The 21,401-nt window shown below is 38.0% G+C and overlaps 1 protein-coding gene across 1 annotated transcript in view; it reads left to right on the top strand.

The window, feature by feature from the left end:
- The first annotated feature begins 343 nt into the window (after positions 1–343).
- NLK (nemo like kinase) overlaps positions 344–21,401 on the top strand; it is a 159,136-nt gene continuing 138,078 nt past the window's right edge. The window contains exon 1 of the mRNA XM_002912336.4: positions 344–2,006. Within this exon, the coding sequence (XP_002912382.1) occupies positions 1,549–2,006 (458 nt within the window). The 5' untranslated portion in view covers positions 344–1,548. The remainder of the gene's footprint in view (positions 2,007–21,401) is intronic.

The following is a 21,401-nucleotide window of genomic DNA, read 5'->3' as shown; positions in this document are numbered from 1 at the left end:
CGGCTCATGATTGGTTCTTTTATTCCACCCTCTCTTCCAGCTTTTGCGGGCGGGATTAGCACGCAGCTTCCTGCTCCTGCCAAAAAAATAAAAGAAGAAAAAGAAAAGAGGAGAGAGGCGAAAGAAAATGTCACGGAGATCTTTGGGTTTTAATTCGCTTTTAGTCTTGTCGGTCAGACCAAACTCTGCCTTTTGATTGGTCTCTCTATCTGCCCATCCCGGATCGGGGGCGGGATTTCCCCAGGAGACCCACACCTTGTTGCCACTGGCCGAACAGTGCGCCTGTCTGAAGCTACGGGCCCAGGATTGGAGGCAGACGCAGACAGGTGGGCGTGGATTGGCCAGGGCAGCCGGTCAGTGTGAGGCGGGGGCGGGGCCTCGGTGGCTGGTTGCGCGTGTCCGCCGCTGGCTCCGCTCTATCCGGCTTTGCTAGGGGAGGTGAGTCCGGCCGCGGCGGCACCGGCGGCTGAGGAGGCGGCGGCTGAGGAGAAAGCGGCCGGCAGCGACTGAGGAGAAAGCGGCCGCGGGGACGGGAAGCCGGGTGGGGGGGAGGGGGGGAGACGGAGCAGCCTTGAGCCCTGCGGGGGCCGTCGCGCGGGGGGACCCACCCGCTCTCCCCCCCAACCCTCCTCAGCAGAAGCAGCCGGCGGCGGGGGCAGGAGTCAGCCCGCTTCCGACTGCACCCCGCCCGCCTCCCGGGGCTCCTATTCTTTGGCCCCGGGACCCTAACCTCATCCCGGGGCGGTTCCCTCTGTCTGGGCGTCCGAGTGCTGCCTTCCTCTCTTTCATTCCTCCCTGCACCTCCTTACCTTCACTTTGCCCCGGTTCTCTTTCTCCTCTCCGTCCTGCCCTGTCGCCTCCTCTGCTCACTCTGTCCCTCCTGCCTCCTTCCCTGGCTCTTTGCTGTTCTGGAAAGTTTAGTACCCCCTCCAATCAGGTCAACCTGACTAGGAGTAGGGGGAGATGTAGGAAGGCCTGAGAGTTCGAGGGGGGGAAAGCTGGTTTCCCCGAAAATTTCCCCCCATCTTTTGAATTTGGGGTGGTTGGAATTTCTTTTTAATTGTATTTTTGAGGAGGTGGTAGGTGTTTAGAAAAGGATGTGGGAATGGAAGGGGTAGATGAGTCAACCCTCTTACAAGATTCCGAGGGTGGCGTGTTACCTGATCCTTTTCGTGTGTGGAGTTCAGGGGGTCGGGAGGTTTGGCCTTTATTCCCACATTCAAAGTTGGAACCTCCCCCCAATTAAGGATGGAGTTTTAGTACCCACTTGTGGCAGGAAACCTGGGGGGAAGGGGTCCCTTTTTCCTTTTCCTTTTCTTTTTCTTTCTCCTTTTCTTTTCTTTTTTTGGCAATCCACACCCTTCCACACACGCTCACCCCAAAACTAAACACCAAGATCCTCTAACTTGTTTGGATTGACTGATGAAGACATAAAGCCAATTACGCTCCATGGTTTTTTGAGGTGGAGTGAGTGGTTTTTCTTCATTTTTAAATGGCCAAATGACAGCTTGACCCAGTTTGCTTTCCAATCAAAGGGCATTTTTTTGAATGTCTCTTTGTGGCGCAAGAGCCAACGCAAAAATGATGGCGGCTTACAATGGCGGTACATCTGCAGCAGCAGCAGGTCACCACCACCACCATCACCACCACCTTCCACACCTCCCTCCTCCTCACCTTCACCACCACCACCACCCTCAACACCATCTTCATCCGGGGTCGGCTGCCGCTGTACACCCTGTTCAGCAGCATACCTCTTCGGCAGCTGCGGCAGCCGCAGCAGCGGCCGCAGCTGCAGCCATGTTAAACCCTGGGCAACAACAGCCATATTTCCCATCACCCGCACCGGGTCAGGCTCCTGGACCAGCTGCAGCAGCCCCAGCTCAGGTACAGGCTGCCGCAGCTGCTACAGTTAAGGCGCACCACCATCAACACTCGCATCATCCACAACAGCAGCTGGATATTGAGCCGGATAGACCTATTGGATATGGAGCCTTTGGTGTTGTCTGGTGAGTATCTAAAGAAGGACACAACTTCTCGTGGTTTCTTCTCACGGTCGTGATTGGTCCAGTCATCTGTCATGTTTTTCTCCATGTTGACCAAAGTGGAGCAGCTCAACTGGAGGAAGCCACCCTCACCCAGAGGCCCAATGTGCTGTTGGCTGCCTGGGTTTATGCTTTCGAGTCCTGGCAAATGATGGCAGAACACCCTCTGAGGAGTCACATACATGTTTGCTGCCTCCCACACTAATGGTTTGGAACCTAAGCAAGCCACTGAATGTAGGATCATTAGGTGGTTGTATGATATGTGTGTTCCTACAGACCTTGGTCATCTCTTAGGTTCGCTTGAGTTTGAATCAGTTGCCCAATTGCAGCAGATGTCACAAACGGCCCAAACTTGATTCCTTAGAATAGTCTTGTCATACTCTGCGTAACTACTTTGCCCTCCTTTTTGCCTTTTCATTCCTTAATTTGTGATCTTGATCCCCAGAAGGAAGATAGGGTTCATACTTGAACCAGTTTAGTCATTGCTTGAGTGGTTTATTTTAAACCATAAAGCTACAGTTGGGAAGTATGTAGCTTTAGCTTTTTGATAAGAATGCATTAAATATAGCATCACACATGAGTACCACAAATGAGGTCAGTAGACTGTTAGCTATGCCGTGGCCCACATTCGGTGTAATGTTTTAGTGTCATTTATTGCCTCTTAAGTTGCTGTTATCCCTTGGTTGGTTGCTGTAGTAGTATACTTTTTAAACATATGAAACTGTTCCACTTTTGCTAGTGCTAGGGTATTTTTAAAAGTCTAAGCGCTTCTTAAATGCCACATTTTGTCTATTTGCCCTTCTTAGTAAGATTAGTAGTTTATAATAAAATGAATTTATCATTGTAGGTCCTGTTGCTATCAAAACTAGAACTGAATTTTTTTCTCAAGGGTTAAGTAATTTGGTGTGGACAAATGAATTGATGTTTTCAGTGCATTCAAAAATAGATTCTTGTTAATGTCCGGAAAAGCCCCCATCACCACAGGAAAATGAACTCTTTGGAAGCAGCCTGGTAAATGTCTCCTTTTGTCATTGTTTTTCAGGCTATAATTGATACAAGTGTCATGTTTGCGTTACATCTGGCCGTCTTTATAGTTCAGATTTTATAATCTAGACTACAAAGTGATCTGGGGTTTTTTTTGGTGGTGGTTGTTGTTGTTGTTGTTGTTTTAACTAGTCGGGTCTAGTGTTTTCCCAGCTAGCTGTCCCAGGAGGTTGCTGCTGCAGTGCTCCCTCCAAGGTGTATGGGATTCCTGGTGGGAAAGAGTGTAGCCGGTAATGGTGCCTCTTCAGTCGCTCTGCTCAGGGACCTGTCTGTTCCTGCCTTCGTCTCTTCCATATCCTATCCCCGGGGATGCACTGTGAACTTCCATTCCTTGCCTAACCCTTGAGGATTTCAAAGCTGTGGGGCCTGGGGGATATGGACAGGAAAAAGGTTGTGCCTTGCTTTAAATTTTGTCATGTACCGGTTGAGAATTTGTTTGGATTTTCTTAGACTGGATGCTCTTTCATTTTAGTGCTTTACATACAACACCAAGAACTAGAGCTACTGAAGGGGAAGTGGATTGCAGCATTCTTGGCTATATTCTAAAACTGTTCTACATTTCTCTCGAATGATGATATGACTTGTAGAAGTTTTCACTTGAAGCCTGTGCTAAAGGAAAAGATTCTTTTTAAGGGGAGGAAGGTGAGGAACTGGAATGCTGAAACATCTCCCACAGCAAACATTCTGGTAGTGGCTATTCTGAAGTACTTATATACGAAAAACCAGATGGTTTTCATTTGAATCCGTTCTAGATTCTTTCATTGATTGACCCCTTCCATCACCGGCAGAGTTCATTCCTTGTACTTGAAGTGTACCTCCTTCTGTACACCATCTTCTATTGGACGCCAGTTGTTTTGTGTTTGCCTTGTCTCATTACGTTTGTAAGCCCCTTGAGGGTATGGACTGTATCTACCAGACTACATCTTTTTCTCCCCTGCACTTAGCACAGTGCTGTGGAATCTTTGCTGTTTGATTGCTTGATCTCCTGGTCAGGTTGTTCTTTCTTCTTTAACCAAGTTTTTCCGGTTAGCTGCATTGAGTGTTTTTAATCAGTTGTTACAGGTGAAGTACAATTCAGTATGAAAAAAAGGAAGAGTTCCAGGTGTGTGTTTTAGTATGCAAATGCTTTTCTATTTTTACATTTACATATTGATGACTTGCTGTCTAAATTGCTTATTATATTTGGAATTTAACTGCTGTATGACCTGAGTAAAATTTTTAAAACTAGGGATTTGAACACCAAACCAGAGTGAATTGCACTAGTATTCTGAAACCCAAGCTAAAGATATTAGTGAGGTTTTTTACATATTAACTAGCTGAAACAGAATTTTTCTTTTTAATTTAGGGAATACCTAACGAACCTGAAACTATTTTCTAAAATGATTATAATGGAACATAAAAATATTTTCCCAGTGATACATCATTCAGTTAAAACACCATATGACTACTTGAGCGTCATAAGATTCATTCAGATTCTTATATTTATTTAATGCATCTCGGAAGTATTTTTCTTTTGGCATTCTACACAAAAGGAAACTGTATTTGCTCTCTTGTCTTCTTCTGGACATGCACGCAAAATTACTGATGACTGAAAACATTGCACGTAATTTTGAGAGATGCTGTTTTTCCTTTTTGTAGACACAGAAAGATATTTGTAGAAAGATATTTGTAGAAGTGGTATAGCAAGATATTTGTATAAGTGGTCAGATTTATCACTGAACAATTTAGTCGATCAGCCTTGATTTATCTCTCTCCTGAATTTAGTGGAATAACTTATCAGTATTGGACAGTTATGTAAAAGTAGTGAATTACCTATTAGCTTGCTGGTAAAGATGGTGCTTTGACAGTTCAATTAAGGTTTCATTAACAACTGTCTGCTGTGTTTTATCTCAAAGTAAGGGTTCCAGTTTACCTGGTAATATGATCATGGGGTAGCCTGAGATACATTCATTCCAATGATAGAATATTGTTCATGGGTTATCAAAGCATCATATATAATTTGACCTTTCTTTATTGGATGTCAAGGCTTCAAATGCCCACGTGAACATTTTCATAATGCAAAACCAAAACACAAAACAAAACAAACAGAAACCTCAGTCATTTGTGAGGATAGTATAAATATCTATTTGTCCATAGTTCACATTTGCCAGAGGAAAGTGAGTATGCAGTGCTTAAAAATGTGACAACCTTGGAACAAAGAGTATTACAGCATAAGGCTTCAGGGACTCATGAAGTGCGTATTTTTGAGAGTTGGAGGAGGTTGACCACGTAAGAGAGGTCTGAGGACTGCTAAACTCAGACAGTTTTGACATTGACAACCTGAAATATTGATTGGATTAATCATTATGTGCCACCTTGATAATGAGTCTGGGAAAAGCTTCTACTTGGAATATTAGTGTTTTGGTTTTTAATTTATCTGATTAATTGAAAGATCAAAGATCCTGGGATTCATTTGGTCTGTTCTCTTTGTACTCCAAGTAAAGTTGGAGAACTCTGAATTTTATTATTCCAATACCTTTAGCCGGGTTACTTTTGTGTCAGTCTTTCAAAACCTAAGCATCACTGTAGTGATACTTAGTTATACTTAGTGTCATCTTAATAAATTGTTTAACCTCTCTATTCCTCATTATAAAATGAGGATAATAATAGCACCTCTCCTAGAATTGGTATGAAGATTAAATGAAGTAATCCTTGAAAACCAGTGATTACATTGTATAGCATACAGTAAGCATTCAGTAAATGTTAGCTGTTTTTATTGTAGTTATTGTTGGTAGAAAAAACCTGTTGTGTTAATGTATGCAGAAGTGGCTTCATGTATGGCCAGATTTATCAGGTGAAATCAACAGCAATGCAGACTATTTTTGGAGGCATGGCTTCAGATACCATGAAGTGCCCCCTTAGTTGTGCTACATGCTGTATATCTGCTATTAATTAACAATTAAAAACAAACACATTTAAATATGTAAAATACATGTTTGTATGGACTTGGCAGGTGTTCTAGTCAGTTCATCTGCGCTGTTTTACAAAGTATTATGGATTTACCTAGTGGGAAGGAAATTAATTTTTTCTTCTCAGAATGTAACGAATGAAGGCATTCTTATTGTCAAAGTTCAGCTTTAGTGGAAACTCATTTTACTTGTGTTTGGATGAAAGAGTGAATTGCTAAAGAAGATCCCGGTGAGGTGGGGGAAATATGTGTGATTTAATGAAAAATTATTCAGTGTAAATCCTTAATGCATGGCAGATATCATCTAGCTTACTCATCTTGTGAAAATTAGAGGCATCATTTTTTTTCTGATGTTTTCCTTGGTCCTTTTACTCCCCAAATAGTCAACTTTAATTTGGAAAAATGGGGAATGCTTTTGGGATATACTTGGGGAAAATCCTAGAGTTAGTTTATCAGAAAGAGTAGTATACTGAAGTATATTCTGTTAACTGTGTTTTACAGGTTAAGAATTTGTAGTATTGCGAAGTTTCTCTATCAGCCAGGATTAACTGCCACAGCTGGATTCTTGGGGGGGGGGGAGCTCTGCTTTGTGAAAAGAGCTTTGAAGAAGCAGAGCCTGCACCATAAAAAGGAAACGGTAGCTCTTCTAGACATAACAAAGCATCCGTGTGAAACTAGAAATGTGGAAACCTATATTGTTAATTACAAACGAACTTACTTTTAGAAACTGCAGGTTCATGGTCATAAAGTAGAGAAGTCAAAGAGAGATAATAAAACTAATACAATCTAATGATATTGAACTGGTTTCTCTTGGTGATACAAACTCTATAGCCTTTAACCTTGGAAGTCATTTTGTACTTAGGCTCCTGACAAGATTTTTCCAAATTATATTCAAACACCAAAAATAAAACAAAGCCACAATACAACAAAAGAATTTTAGTCACAAAACAACAAAGGAAACTAATTTTATTCTTGGGCAGAAATTTTATGCTATATTATTATTAGCTTAGAAAGAAAGAAGTTAAATGCTTTTTATTAAGAAAAAACATTTCAGAAAGAATTGCCTTTTCAAACAAGCTAAAACAACAATATCCCTCAAAACTACATTCAACTTTTTGTTTTTAGGATTTTATTTATTTATTTAGAGAGAGAGAATGAGAGAGAGAGGGAGCGAGAGAGCACAAGCAGGGGGAGCTGCAGAGGGAGAGGGAGAAGCAGGCTTCCCATTGAGCAGGGAGCCCGAACATGGGGCTCAATTCCAGAACCCTGGGATCATCACCTGGGCCGAAGGCAGGTGCTTTACCAACTGAGCCACTCAGGCGCCCCTACATTCAACTTTTTTAGCCATCACTTACTACCATCGGTGCATGTCCTGAAAAAAAGATGGGGGCAGATAAAGTTACCTTTCAAATGCTTGCTAGAAGAAGAATATTTGCAAAGTGTATTAACTGAATATATGTTTGAATCTAAGTTCTGGGGTTTCTGGGGCTTTACCATCAAAGCATGAGCAATTATAAAAATGTTGTTCCATGATATAAAAGGTCATCTCTAATAGAGTATTGGAATATTTTATTATCTTTACAACTTGGTGTATTAGAGTTCTCATTGACTTCTGTATTGTAGAATTGAGTGACTATTCTTGGTGGTTTTTATTAGATTCGCTGGTGTCCTAGCAGTTCAAGAATCAACTGTTTATGTAATGTATGTTTCTTTTTTATGTTAATCTGATTTCTTTGATGGGAATTGTCAAGGCCAAAGAAACTTTTCCATTTGTCATCCAACCAAACAGAAAGAAGTCATTGGGTAGAAGCTCTTTCATTATAAAGTTCTATTTGGGTTTTGTTTATGATTCCCTCTGCATTCATAATACTCCAGTGAATTATTTGTTGATTGGGTCATCTAATGCAGATCAGCAATGATTTCCTAACTAATACAGCTTGTCAGTTTGATCCAGTTGTTGCTTGGGGGTAACAGAGAGTGCCTGAGGCAACAGTTGTAATACTGTCAATAAGCATGTGACAAGTCATCAAAGACTTAGTTGGTAGTTCTAAGGTACCTAGCCAAGAGACATGAGAAAAAATTCTAGCACTCTGACATTATGAAAAGGAAACTAAGGAAACTATTGAGTTGCACTTTAACAGTTAATTACAATGGTGTGAGTAGAGGGAGTGTGTACAGTGATGTCTGTCATTGATTATGATTGGCAGTCTTTACCTACACCTAGCTTCATATGAATCTGTGTTTTGAATTAGTTTGGCTAATTGAATCATATCTACTATCAGACAGAAGGTTTTGACGTTGTTGGAACTCACAAGTCAGTGTATTTTTATTGTCAGCCTGCTACGGCCCAGCACTACTGTAGGCACTAATGAGGATATTTAGTTCTACAAATAATTTTTACAAACTCTTGTCAAGCTTCTGCTGTTGTCTGTTCTATGCTTGTACTGGCATAGAGAGATGTTTTAGTCATGATATTGCCCTAAAGGAGCTTATCGTTAAGTAAACAGTGTGCAAAATAATACATCCCTGCTTTTAGGAAGTCTTGATGGAGAATTGAAACTCAATTTGAAATAAAAACGTAAGGATAGGGGTGCCTGGGTGGCTCAGTTGGTTAAGTGTCTGCCTTTGGCTCAGGTCATGATCCCAGGGTCCTGGGATCTAGCCCACATCTGCTTCTCCCTCTCCCTCTGCCTGCCGCTTCCCCGCTTGTGCTCTCTCTCTGTCAAATAAATAAATAAAATCTTTAAAAAAAAACACAAGTTTATATTTTCACTTGTTCTTACAATACTTATTTATTGGTTATTGACTATTTCCTGGGCCCTGTGCTGAATGAGAGGGATTTAAAGAAGATTATGATCTAGTCAAGGAAAGAGACTTGTAAATGGATAATTATAATTCATTGCCATCAATGCAATAGTAGTCGATATATAGTAGTGGTATGATTCAATAGAGATATTCCCTGGATATTATGGGAACATAAAGGAGGGATTTCTGTGGAAGGTTTGAATGCTTTCTAGAAGAGGTAATACCTCAACTGAGTATTAAGAACGAGAGCTAATGCGGAAGATGGATGGATTCCTATGCAGGAGATTGTAGGGCCAGAGTTACTGAAATTAAAGTGCAGTGGAGAGGGTGGGAGGTGATAGGGTGGAGGCACAAACGAAAGCTGGACCCTGAAGTTGGAGTGTTCTGCTGAAGAGACCACTGGTACTGGGAGAGGGGCAGTCTTACACTTTTTATGAATAAAGCACATATATACATATACAAATATATAGCATATCTGTGGTATTAAAATTTCATGGGGAGTCTGGGGAGAAAATGTCTAAAAAGGCTCCTTGGAGGGGGTGATAATGAAAAAAGTTGAAACACTGGGAATGGCAATCTTTGAAAGTTTTTAAGAGAGTGACTTGTTCAGAGCTATGTATGTATATATTTAGACATGTAAATAGAAGAGTGGAGGTAGCTGAGGTCTGAGCCATAGGAAACGTTCTCAGTTGTAGGTGGAAATTATTGGAGGCAACTAAAGGCAGTCAGATAGGAAAATGTGTTCATAGTGATTGACAACGTATGCATGGCAGAAGATTGTTAGGAAGATGAGAGTGATCTGTGGTGCTGATAAAAAAGTCAAAAAAAAATGAGGGGGAGAAAAGGCCATTGAATCTAGCAGGTAGATCATTGATGGCATTTGAAAGAACAATTGTGTGTGTGATTTTTTTTTCTCTGATATGTAAATGTATATGTGTGTGTATATGTATTTGATTCTAAAGAATGTCTTAAGTATTAGCAGTACTGTTTTATTATTAATAAAATTCTCTCAAATCCCAAGTTTTTATTTCTAGTTTAATAAACCAATGAACTTGGTGTTTATCATGTTCATGGTGCCATTTCCTTGGGAAGAATTTTTTTTAATGACGGGGTAATAGAGTACTCAACTAAACTTGTTAGGAGACAGGTTTCTGGTCCTGCCTTGCTCCCAACAACCCTATGACCTTGATAAAGTTATTTAAGTTTTCTGGGTCTTGGTTTCTTCATTTATAAAATCCTGTGTTTCCTAAGTTTCTATTATAAAATTGCATTAATATTTATAAAGCATTGTAGCTTTATTTGTGGGCAAGTCAAGTCTGTTAGTGACCATACGACGTCTTTCTTCAGGACTACAGATGTTGAATAACTTCTAAAATTGTTTAAAGGAAGAATGAGATAAATGTAACCCTTTTCCAGTGTGGTGACTTTCATAGAGTTTTCAAATTTGGGATCAGATTTTAAATGTGCAGTTTGTCCAAAACATTTATTTTCTTCTATTGACTTATTGGTAAGGATTATACATATTTAGTTATTCATAACTATTCATAGCCTGCCTGTTTGCAAATGGGCAATCAGTTCCTTCCTAAATGTAAATGTGATACTGTTTTTCTGGTAATACTTTGCCTTTTAGCTTTTTATATTTATTTTCTTGCTTTCCTAAATATTTGGAGTGATTTTTAAAATTTTAAATAAAGCTTAGTATTAAATATTTTGTTTTTTTGTGTGTGTGTCTGGGTAATTAGGTAAGATGATTTGGGGGCCAGTGCTTACATTACCAAGTTGTGATTTACAATATTTTGTTATTGGGAATCTCTCTCTTTTTTAGGAATCTCTTTTAAATTCTGAATTTGGGTAGGGGAATTTACTAGTTTGCAGATTGACCTCCCACAAAATGAGCTGTCACAGCTTTAAGGCTGTAGCCATTTAAGGCATACAATGCCCAGAGATAGAGCGGGAGTGTGACTTCCTAAAGCTCTTCAACAATAGGAAGGGAGCATTTTCACAGAAGCCCTCAGCAAACCAGCAGCATTGTCCAGTAGATACATAATGCAAGCCATATACGTGATTTTAAATTTTCTAGTGGCCACATTAAAAGATGTGAAAAGAAACAGGTGAAATTCGTTTTAGTAATATATTTTTAACTCCATACAGCCAAAATATTGTCATTTCAGCATGTTATTACTATAAAAATTATTAATTAGATATTTTACATTCTTTTTTTTTTCATACAGAGTGTACTGACTACCTTATTGTCTAGCACAGTACCAGAGTCTCTTTGGCCTTTATTGGGTTGTATACTGATTCCTGAGCCAATGATGTCAGTAGAGATCGAATTACTCTTGGAGCAATCAGGTCCACCCTGGACCTGGAGATGGAGTCAGTTTTAAGTGGGAGGGATGAATTCCAGCAACAGATGCTGGGAAGGCAGTCATTAATTACCAAGAACACATTCATCTAACTTATATCAGACTCAAGAAGATCTTGATAGGGAGCATTTATAGAACAAAGTGGAATAATGTTCTTTGTAGAGAAGTCATCCTGTCTGCCCTGAATTATTTGGAGTTTTTTTTCCTTTTCTTTTCTGAAGCCCTGTTTGCCTAAGGTACCAGAAGGTAAACTTGGTACCTGATCCTTGCCATGTTTGCTTTCCTTCCCAGTTAGATCAGATATCCTCCATTGATTTCTTTCCTCTTTCAGTGTTGTGGTTTTGTTATCTAGATAAAGTTCTCAGTCTTGTTTTCAATTTCAGTAGCATAGGGCTCAATATTGTCAGGCAGCAAACTCCTTAAAGGGGAGTAGACAACACAGAAACTTTTTGTTTATCCATTCCTTGACCTAAAATTCTTGCTCTGAGCTACAGAGAAAAGGTGAAGAGAGACATTTGAACAAATAGATAAAATTAGTCATTTGACCCAGATTGCAGCTATTTTTTTTTTCTGTCTGCATGGATAAAAACCATTCTCCAATTTACATAAGCAGGTGATTTTTCTTACATGCTAATTTTCTTAATGTACCATGGCAGAGAGCTGCAGATTTGCAAATTGTGTAAGTAAATTGAAATAAACCAGGTGACTTTGTTTCACTTTATTATCTTACCAGTACAGAAGTACCCAAAGGGTGCAATTATCGGGTGATTATCTCATTGCACATCTAAGTTAACAGGCAGCCTGGTGCAAAAGTTTTTTTTTCCCCCTTTCTTCTCTACTTCTCTCTCATTTTAGTTTTTAAAAATAGGAAACTATTGATTTCTATATTTACCTTGACATGGCTAACATTTGGTAATACAGATGTGGGAAAATTTGAGCTTTATTCGAAGTAATCCAGAAGCCAAAAAAATTGGCAAGTAATGTAGGTACTGTGCAGAAAAAGGGACACATGTATACTTGGTTTGTGTTTGAATTGCCTGAGAGAATTAGGTGAGAACTTCAACCATGTTTAATTGGTTGGCTTTCTCTGTTTTCCTTTTCCCAGGTTCTGCATGTTGCAGGAATTGGGGTTATTATGAAGTTAACTGGTTGGGTATTAAAGCCAGTGTTCAAAACAAATATTATGTGTATCCTTTTAAAAATCAAAATAATTAGTTACAATACACTTTAAAATATCATTTCAATATGTTAGACATTTTAGAAAGGTACAACAGTTTAAGGGGCCCTTTTCCCAGAAGATTCATGAGGACAAAGAATGTCAAAGTGCCTTCCTTGTATTAGAACAATATTTCCAAAAATATTTCCGAATAAATTCCATTATTAATCTTAGCAATTAATGCTGTTTAATTCCTCAGATGTTACAGTATTATTTACCTAGCGATATGTATGGAGATTAAATTATACTCCTTATAGCTTTGAAGTAATGATTTTGAAATGAATTATAATTTTAAGCTAGCAAATTAAAAGTTTGGCCTGTCTTATCCCAGCACTTACATATTATTTCTTTTCAGTTTAAAGGAAAGTAGTTCAGAAGAACTTTGAGAACAAAAGCAGTTAAAGAATGACTGGAGAAGGACAAAATTTAAGTACAAAGGGATTAGTAGTTAAGAGCCAGTACTATGATTATAGACTGGATTTAAATCTTGACTCTGCCCGCTTGCTAGTTGTGGGCTAATTGTTTAACCTCTGTGTGCCTCATGGTTGTAGTGTATAAAATGGGGATAGTAATAGTATATCTATTTCAAAGGCATTATTGTATGGATTAAATGAGTCAATATATATGTAAAGTCATAGAACTGTGCCTGGCCCTGGGTATGTGTTGACTCTCATTATTACCAGTTTGAGTGAAAAATACAGTACCTCCTTAAAGTTTACTAATTTAGGGTAAATAACCCAACAGCTTTTGTCTGACTGTTGATAGGTATGTGATTATTGCAGAGATTTTTTTACCAGTTAGATCTAGTGGTATTTGAAAAGTCATTCAAATTGTAGAATGCCTTCCAAATGTAAAATTCTCTTTAGCACTTAAAAAGAGTGTTTTCCCTTTCACTTTAACTCCCTTCTCCCACCTCATTATCAAAGTAATATGTTTATTGTAGGAAACCTAAAAAATATAGAAAAGTTGTAAACTACAACTCAGAGATAGCCGCTGATAGCATTTGATGGTTTTTTCCCCCCAATTTTGCATCTGGAATGTGCGTGTGTTTGTAATGAGTTGGGATCATGATTGCATTGGGTATTTATGTACATTTTTGTATCCTGTTTGTTTCACTACATTACAAAGATTTTAGCTTTTTTTTTTTTTTTTTTTGGAGGGCTAATTTTTTCATTCTCACAAGCCTACAGCTCTATCTTGAAAGGAATTAGAGATTTGGAAGATACTTTAGAATGCATCTAGTGTAACTGCCTCATTTTCTAAATGGGAAAATTGAGACCCAGGGAAGCTAAGAGATTTGTTCAAGGTCACACAGCTGGTTAGAGTCTTAGCCAAAACCTTTGCTCTTTTGCTGCTTTACTAGTAATACCTGTTCAACTTAATGCCCATTGAAACTGGAGGAAGTGTTCTTAGAAAAGCAAAACAAATAAAAAACAAAAACTCTAAATGAAACCAGAACAGTGCATCTGGGAAAAAAAAAAAAAAGAATATTTACTCCATTGGTTGCTTTTTGTGTGCCAGTGACTCTAAGGTTTCTGGTAAAAGTTTAATGTCATGAGCCGCAAGGCTTTTGGTGGAAAACAACTTGATCTTTTCACATTGTATGTAATCGTGCTGTGTATCTGCTTTGAGAATATCGTGCCCCCTCTTTTATTTTTTGAAAAATTTTAAAGCACAGAAAATATGAAAGAAATGAACAGTGATATACCCATAAACCATTCTTCTAGATTAACATTTTGTGACTTTTGCTTTATCTAATTGGAGGCTATTTCTACAGAATTTGCTGAGATTGGGTTATGGTCACTGCATCAACTTGTTGTTCCATGTAGTAAGTTTTGTAAGTTCTCCAACTAGAGAGGGAGCTGGAAGTTTTCAAGCTTGTGACTTTTGGAATGCTATTTATTCTCCTAATACTTAAAAGAAAATTCAGTGTGAATCAGATGTGTAACTGAAACATATACCAGTCAAAACCAGGCTTCAGGCAGAGTAGAAATATTCCATTCTGCAAAGTTTTTTCTTTTTTGTGGTATTCATCTCAGGTTGGGAGTAAAGGGGCATTTTCAAAATAACCTAATTTCTGGTTTCGCAATTTTGTGACACAGGACGTGATTGAGGATATTACATTGTTGAAGCTAAATTTTAAGTTACTGTAATTGTTTTTTTTTTTTAAGTAAATTACCCTGTTAGTCACGTGAGCTGATGATGCTGTGATTTGTGTCACCCAATTCACTGCTCTGCATTTTTCAGTACCAAATAATTCCTTTGTTAAACTCATTTTCAGTAAATGAGCCATTGTTTCCCAAAGGGTAATGATTATTTCTATATATAGCACAAATCCCTAAGAAATAGATTTTAAAGTCTAAAATATTAGTTAGTGATTGGAAGTGGTTGAAATCATTGCTCTGTATATATCAAGGCACAACTGTGTCTGTGAAAGGGCAGCTGTTGTGTTTGCTGCCTAGGCTGCAATATGAGATATTATGCTTACTGGAAACCAACTGACAAGTCTTTGAAAGTGAAGTCTTTTGGTTTATGTGCAAAAAGGGTTGTTTTATTGAGTCTACCCAGCTATTACATTACGTAGTTTCATAACATAAACATCTAGAATGAGGTAGCTGGAGTTCAAATTTAAATGGCTTGTGACAGGTAAGGAAATATATAGGCAGCAGATACTGGTTTGCTTGATACAGTTGATGTCAATATCTACAAATAAATTGTTGACTTCTTAAAGTACCTAAGCAGTAAAGACATTAAAATTGGGACACTGATGTTTAACTGGTGTAGATGCTGAAGATCTAGTTATCAGCATGTACCAGCTTATCTCTATAGGTGGGCAAACTTTAAATAACTAGTTTTTATACCTTGATTTTTTTCCTTTTGAAGTAGATGCTTGTTTCTTCAACAAATCAAAATCAGTTTTTGTCCTTCTTTCCCTCTCAATGCAAATAAAAGCAAATGCTTGTAACCGCTTATGACACATTCTCTACCCACTGATACACTGAAAATAATGAGAGTTTTGAAGGCTGGGGCCATGTCTCATTTGTATCTCCAGAGCCAAATGCGGTCCTTGGTGGATACTTATTTGTTGTTACATTGGAAGTTGCTAATGCTAAATTTGATATGATGGTGACTGTCAAAGAAGAGTACTTTCACTGGCCCTTGCCATTATGTAGATCCCTACCTCCTCATGCACTGCAGGAATTTTTATGAGGGAACACTTAGAGAGTGGTATTCAGACTGCCCCATGTAGTGATTTTGTTTTTTGAGGTTTGGATTTTTTTTTTTTTTAAGAGTAAGTGCCCTAATCTAAAACTTATAAGCTCAGTAACCAGCTATCCCCCCAAATAGTCCTTGTTTTGCTACTGCTTTCTGTAATCTACTTTTTTTTTGCTTTTTTGGGGGGGGTACAGAGAGAGAGGGAGAGAGAGAGAGAATCTTTTTTTTTTTTTTTTAAGATTTTATTTATTTATTTGACGGAGAGAGAGACAGCCAGTGAAAGGGAACAAGCAAGGGGAGTGGGAGAGGAAGAAGCAGGCTCCCAGCAGAGGAGCCTGATGCGGGACTCGATCCCAGAACGCCAGGATCATGCCCTGAGCCAAAGGCAGACGCCTAACGACCGAGCCACCCAGGCGCCCCGAGAGAGAGAATCTTAAGCAGGCTCCACATCCAGCGTGAAAGCCCAATATGGGGTTCAATCTCACGATTGTGAGCTGACCTGAACCAAAATCAAGAATCGGATGTTTAACCAACTGAGCCACCCAGGTGCCCCTCTATAATCTACTTTTAAGTTAAGAATGCTGCTGAATTGTTTAGGAAAAATACATTCTCAATGCAAAACTGTGATCTCATGTTAGAAAAATGGAAACTATGTCTAAAGTCTGATCTCCTACATCAAAACATACCAAAACCATCCCTGATCCTAGCACAGAAAAAAAAACCAAACACAAATCCCATTCTAAGCTCCATATTCTGTTCTATAAACTTGTGAATAAATGACAGATTAGTATATGCTAGCCATCCTCTTTAAAATTAGTGAGAAAGAATGGCTTATTTCAGTGGTGTGCTGGTATATGTTTCACAGGGTCTCTGAAAAATAAAACAGCTCTGGTTTGTAGGGCCTGACAAGTTCCTGTGGTTTAAGTACTCTTGTAGTGGTCAATTTCAAGCTACCAATGTGAAGTCACCAAAGGCTTGAACTGGAAAAAGAAACATAGTAGTACACCATTATAAAGTATTTTACCCTACAGGTAAAGTAGATGTTAACCTTAGTAACATAAATCATATTTAAAAAAATTAGGAAATGATGATTTCTGAGAATTTATTACCTTTGTTTTAGTTATGATTTATTTCACTGTAAGTTTATATAATTTAATTTTTAATAATGCGTATGTTTCACAGTCAGCTTGCAAAATACCAGAAAATGTAATAATCTCTCAGGAGCCAGTATGAACCAGCTCTAACACACCACTGGTTTATTAAATCTTTGTTGGGAGGTTTAGCTAGTGTTGGGGAGAGATGAAGTTGGATTCATATTTATCATGTACAAAAAGTCCTAAGTGGCTTAAAGATTTATATGTAAAAAAAAAAAAAGCCAAAAATAAGAAAATATGGATAACTTTTTATCATCTTACAGGAAAGACTTATTACCTTCAAAGCAAGAAAAAAAAATCAGATTTGTTTGTGTAGATATTTAAGAAGTGTTTTGGTAAAACACACTATAAAAAAGCCTAAAAGAAAAAAACACAATAAGCTGGAGGGAAATATTGGCAACCTATATGAAAGACAGAAGTTAATATTTTGAATACTTAGCTCTTAAAATTAGTAAGAAGTGTGATTAACCTAACTAAAAATGGGCAAAAGCTAGAGAATGGGCTGTTTGTAGAAGAAATAAAATTTGTTTAAAAACATTTTAAAAAGATTCTTACTTTCATTCACAAAGAAATGCAGAAATAGGATATCACTTTTAACCTGCTAGATTGACTTTTTTTTACAGATTTTATTTATTTGAGAGAGAGCGCAAGCGAGCATGAATGGGGGGAGGGCAAAAGGAGAGGGACAAGCAGACTCCCTGCTGAGCCTGAAGCGGGGCTCGATCCCAGGACCCCAGAATCATGCCCTGAGCTAAAGTCAGAGGCTTAACCAACTGAGCCACCCAGGTGCCCCACTAGATTGACATTTTAAAAAAGGTGATAATTCCTTCAGTTATTACAGATGTAGTGAAAGAGACACTCAGAAACTTTTTATATTAGCGTAGATGGGTAGAGACTTTCTGGGAGAGCAGTTTCTCAAAATTGAACGTACACACCCTTTGACTGGAGATGTCATTGAGCTTATAGATGCAAAGACGTATGTACAAGGAAAGCAACCTAAATGTCTGTGAATAGTGGAGTGGTTATCTCTGAAAGATACTCACAATTTATTAAGTGAAAATCAGTGTCAAAGATTGTCCCCTTAAAAAAAAAATTACTCATATGTTCCAGGAAAGTATGGAAGGATATCTACCAATAGCAATTATTTTAGTGAGGTGAGAGTATAGCAAATTTTCACTTTGTAGTTTATAGTAACTTCCACTTTAAAGAAACACTAAGAGTTTCTTTACTATAAAGAATAACCCTAAGGAGGTACATGATAGTGTCTCTCTTTTTAGAGGAGGAAGCTACAGCTCAGAGAGGTCTAAGTGACTTGCCTAAGGCATCAGAGCTAATTAAGAAATACATAAAAGATTTATTAAGAATAATAAAGTATCCAGGGGTGCCTTGGTGGCTCAGTTGGTTTAAGTGTCTGCCTTCTGCTCAGGTCGTGATCCCAGGATCCTGGGATTGAGCCCCACATCAGGCTCCCTGCTCAGCAGGAAGCCTGCTTCTCCCTCTCTTCCCCGCTCATACTCACTCATCTTCCTTGCACTGTCTCTTGCTATCTTTGTGTCTCTCTCTCTCAAATCAATAAATAAATAATCTTAAAAAAAAAAAGAATAATAGAGTATCCACAACCCAGCCTAAGAAATAAAACATAAAACCAACACTGTGAGGCTGCCCTTAAACACCTCCCCATTCCATCTCTCTGGCTTACCTGCCCTGCCAAGAAGAAACTACTCTCCTGAATTTTTGTTTTTTATTACCCGCTTTTAAAAAATTGGCTTTCTTGATGATATAAATCACGTATCATATAGTTCACCCATTTAAAGTGCACGGTTTAATGGTTTTTAGTATATTCACAGAGTAGATTTTCTTTTTAGGACATTTTCATCACCACCAAAAGAAACATACCCATTAGCAAATCACTCTCTATTCCCCATGCCCCTGGCAACCATTAATGTTTCTGTTTCTGTAGATTTGTCTGTTTTGGACATTTTGTATGAATAGAATCATTCAATATGTGTGGTCTTTGTGACTGATTTCTTCTACTTAGCATAATGTTTTAAAAGTTCATCCCTCGTTATGCCTGAATAATATTCCATTGTATGGTTATACCACATTTTGTTTATCCAGTTGGATATTAGGATTGTTTCCACTTTTTGGCAATTTTGAATAATACTACTTGTGAACATATGTTTTCATTTCTCTAGGGGGTATATACCTGGGAGTGGGATTGTTGGGTCATCTAGCATCTGGTAACTATGTTTAACTTTTTGAGTAATCACTAAACTATGTTCCACAGTGGCTGAACCATTTTACATTCCCACCAAAAATGTAAGAGGGTTCCAATTTCTCCACATCCCTGTCAACACTTACTATCTGTCTTCTTGTTTATAGGCATCTTAGTGTGGAGTGGTCTCATTGTGGTTTTGATTTGTATTTCCCATTAATATGATGGAGAACATCTTTTCTTGTGCTTGTTGGCTAATTGTATGTTGTCTTTGGAGAAATATCTATTCAAGTCCTTTGACCATTTTTAAATTGGATTGTCTTTTTGTTGTTGAGTTATTAAGTTCTTTATGTATTCTAGATACATATCAGGTATATGATTTGCAAATATGTTCTCCCATTCTGTGGTTTGTCTTTTCACTTTCTTGGTCATTGGTGTCCTTTCTAGCATAAAAATTTTTAATTTTGATGAAGTCCAATTTATCTATTTTCTGTTGCCTGCCCTTGTGTCATATCTGAGAAGGTTTTACCTAATCTAGGATCATTAAGATTTACACCTATATTTTCTTCTAAGAGTTTTATAGTTTTAGCTCTTATATTTAGGTCTGTGATCCCTTTTAATTTTTTGTATAATGTGAGGTACAGGTACAACTTCATTCTTTTGCCTGTGGATATCCAGTTGTCCCATCGCTATTTGTTGGAAAGATTATTGTTATTTCCCAATGGAATGGCCTCGGTACCCATGTTGAAAATCATTTGGCCGTAAATGTAAGAGTTTATTTCTGGATTTTCAGTTTTATTCCATTGATTTATAAATTTCTCCTTAATGCCAGTGCCACACTGTTGATTACTATAACATTGTAGTAGTGAAATAGGGAAATGTGAGTCTTCCAACTTTGTTCTTTTTTAAGATTGTTTTGGTTATTCTGGGTCCCTTGAATTTTCATATGAATTTTAGGATTAGCTTATCGGTTTCTTAAAAAAAAAAAAAAGAAGAAAGAAAAAAGTCACATGGAATTTTGATAGGAAATTGCATTGAATCTGCAAATCAATTTAAGGAGTATTGTCATCTTAACAGTATTAAGTCTTCCAATCCATGAACATGGGATGTTTTCCCATTTATTTAGATCTTCAATTTCTTTCAACAGTTTTGTAGTTTTCAGAGTATGTTTTACACATCTTGTCAAATCTATTCCTGCATATTTTATTGTTTTTAACAATATTGTAATTGGAATTGTTTTCTTAATTTTGTTTTTGGATTGCTCATTGCTTGTGTGTATAGTTGATTTTTGTATTTTGATCTTGCCCCGCACCCTGATTGAGCTTGTTTTATTATCTTATTTTTGTTTTTATTTTACATAGACCTCATTTTTTAGAGCAGTTTTAGATTCACAGCAAAATTGTATAGAAAGTACAGAGAGTTCCCATAAACCCACTGATCCTGGGTATATGCAGTCTCCCTCACTATGAACATCCTGAACCAGAGTGATAACATTTATTTTAATCAATGAACCTACACTGACACATCATTGTCACCCAGAGTGCATAGTTTCCCTTAGGGTTTACTGTTGGTATTCTGCATTCTATGGGTTTTAACAAATGTATAATGACGTTGTATCCTACAGAATAATTTTGCTGCCTAAAAATCCTCTGTGCTCTACTTGTTCATTTATTCCCATCCCCTAGCCCCTGGCAACCACTCATCTTTTTACTGCCTCCATAATTTTCCCTTTTCATGTCATATAGTTGGAATCAAAGTGTGTGTAGCTTTTTCAGATTGGCTTCTTTTATTTGGTAATATGCATTTAAATTTCCTCCAGGTGTATTCATGGCTTTATAGCTCATTTCTTTTTAGCACTGAAAAATATTCCATTGTCTGGTTGTACCACAGTTTATCTGTTCACCTACTGAAGGGTGTCTTGGCTGCTTCCAAGTTTTGGCAGTTATGGTTAAAACTGCTGTAAACATTTATGTGCAGGTTTTTGTGTAAGCATAAGTTTTCAGCTCCTTTTAGTAAGTACCAAGGAGCATGATTGCTGGATTGTATGGTAAGAGTATGTTAAGTTTGGTAAGAAATTGCCAATCTGTTTTCCAAAGTGGCTGGACTGTTTTGAATACATTCTCACCAGCAATGAATGAGAGTTCCTGTTGCTCCATGTCCTTGTCAGGAGTTGATGTTGTTGGTGTTCTGGACTTGGCCATTCTAAGCAGTGTGTAGTGGTATCTTCTATTTGCGTTTACCTGATGACATAGAAGTGGAGCATCTTTTCATATGCTTATTTGCTATCTGTATATCTTCTTTGGTGAGGTGTCTGTTAAGGTCATTGGCCCATTTTTTAATTGGGTGTTTTTGTTTACATATTATTGAGTTTTAAGAGTTCTTTGTAGATTTTAGAT

The sequence above is a fragment of the Ailuropoda melanoleuca genome, chromosome 13, assembly GCF_002007445.2.
Source record: "Ailuropoda melanoleuca isolate Jingjing chromosome 13, ASM200744v2, whole genome shotgun sequence".
Classification (NCBI taxonomy): Eukaryota; Metazoa; Chordata; class Mammalia; order Carnivora; family Ursidae; genus Ailuropoda; species Ailuropoda melanoleuca.
Note: the sequence above shows the minus strand (reverse complement) of the source record. Positions and strands in the feature narration are given on the sequence as shown.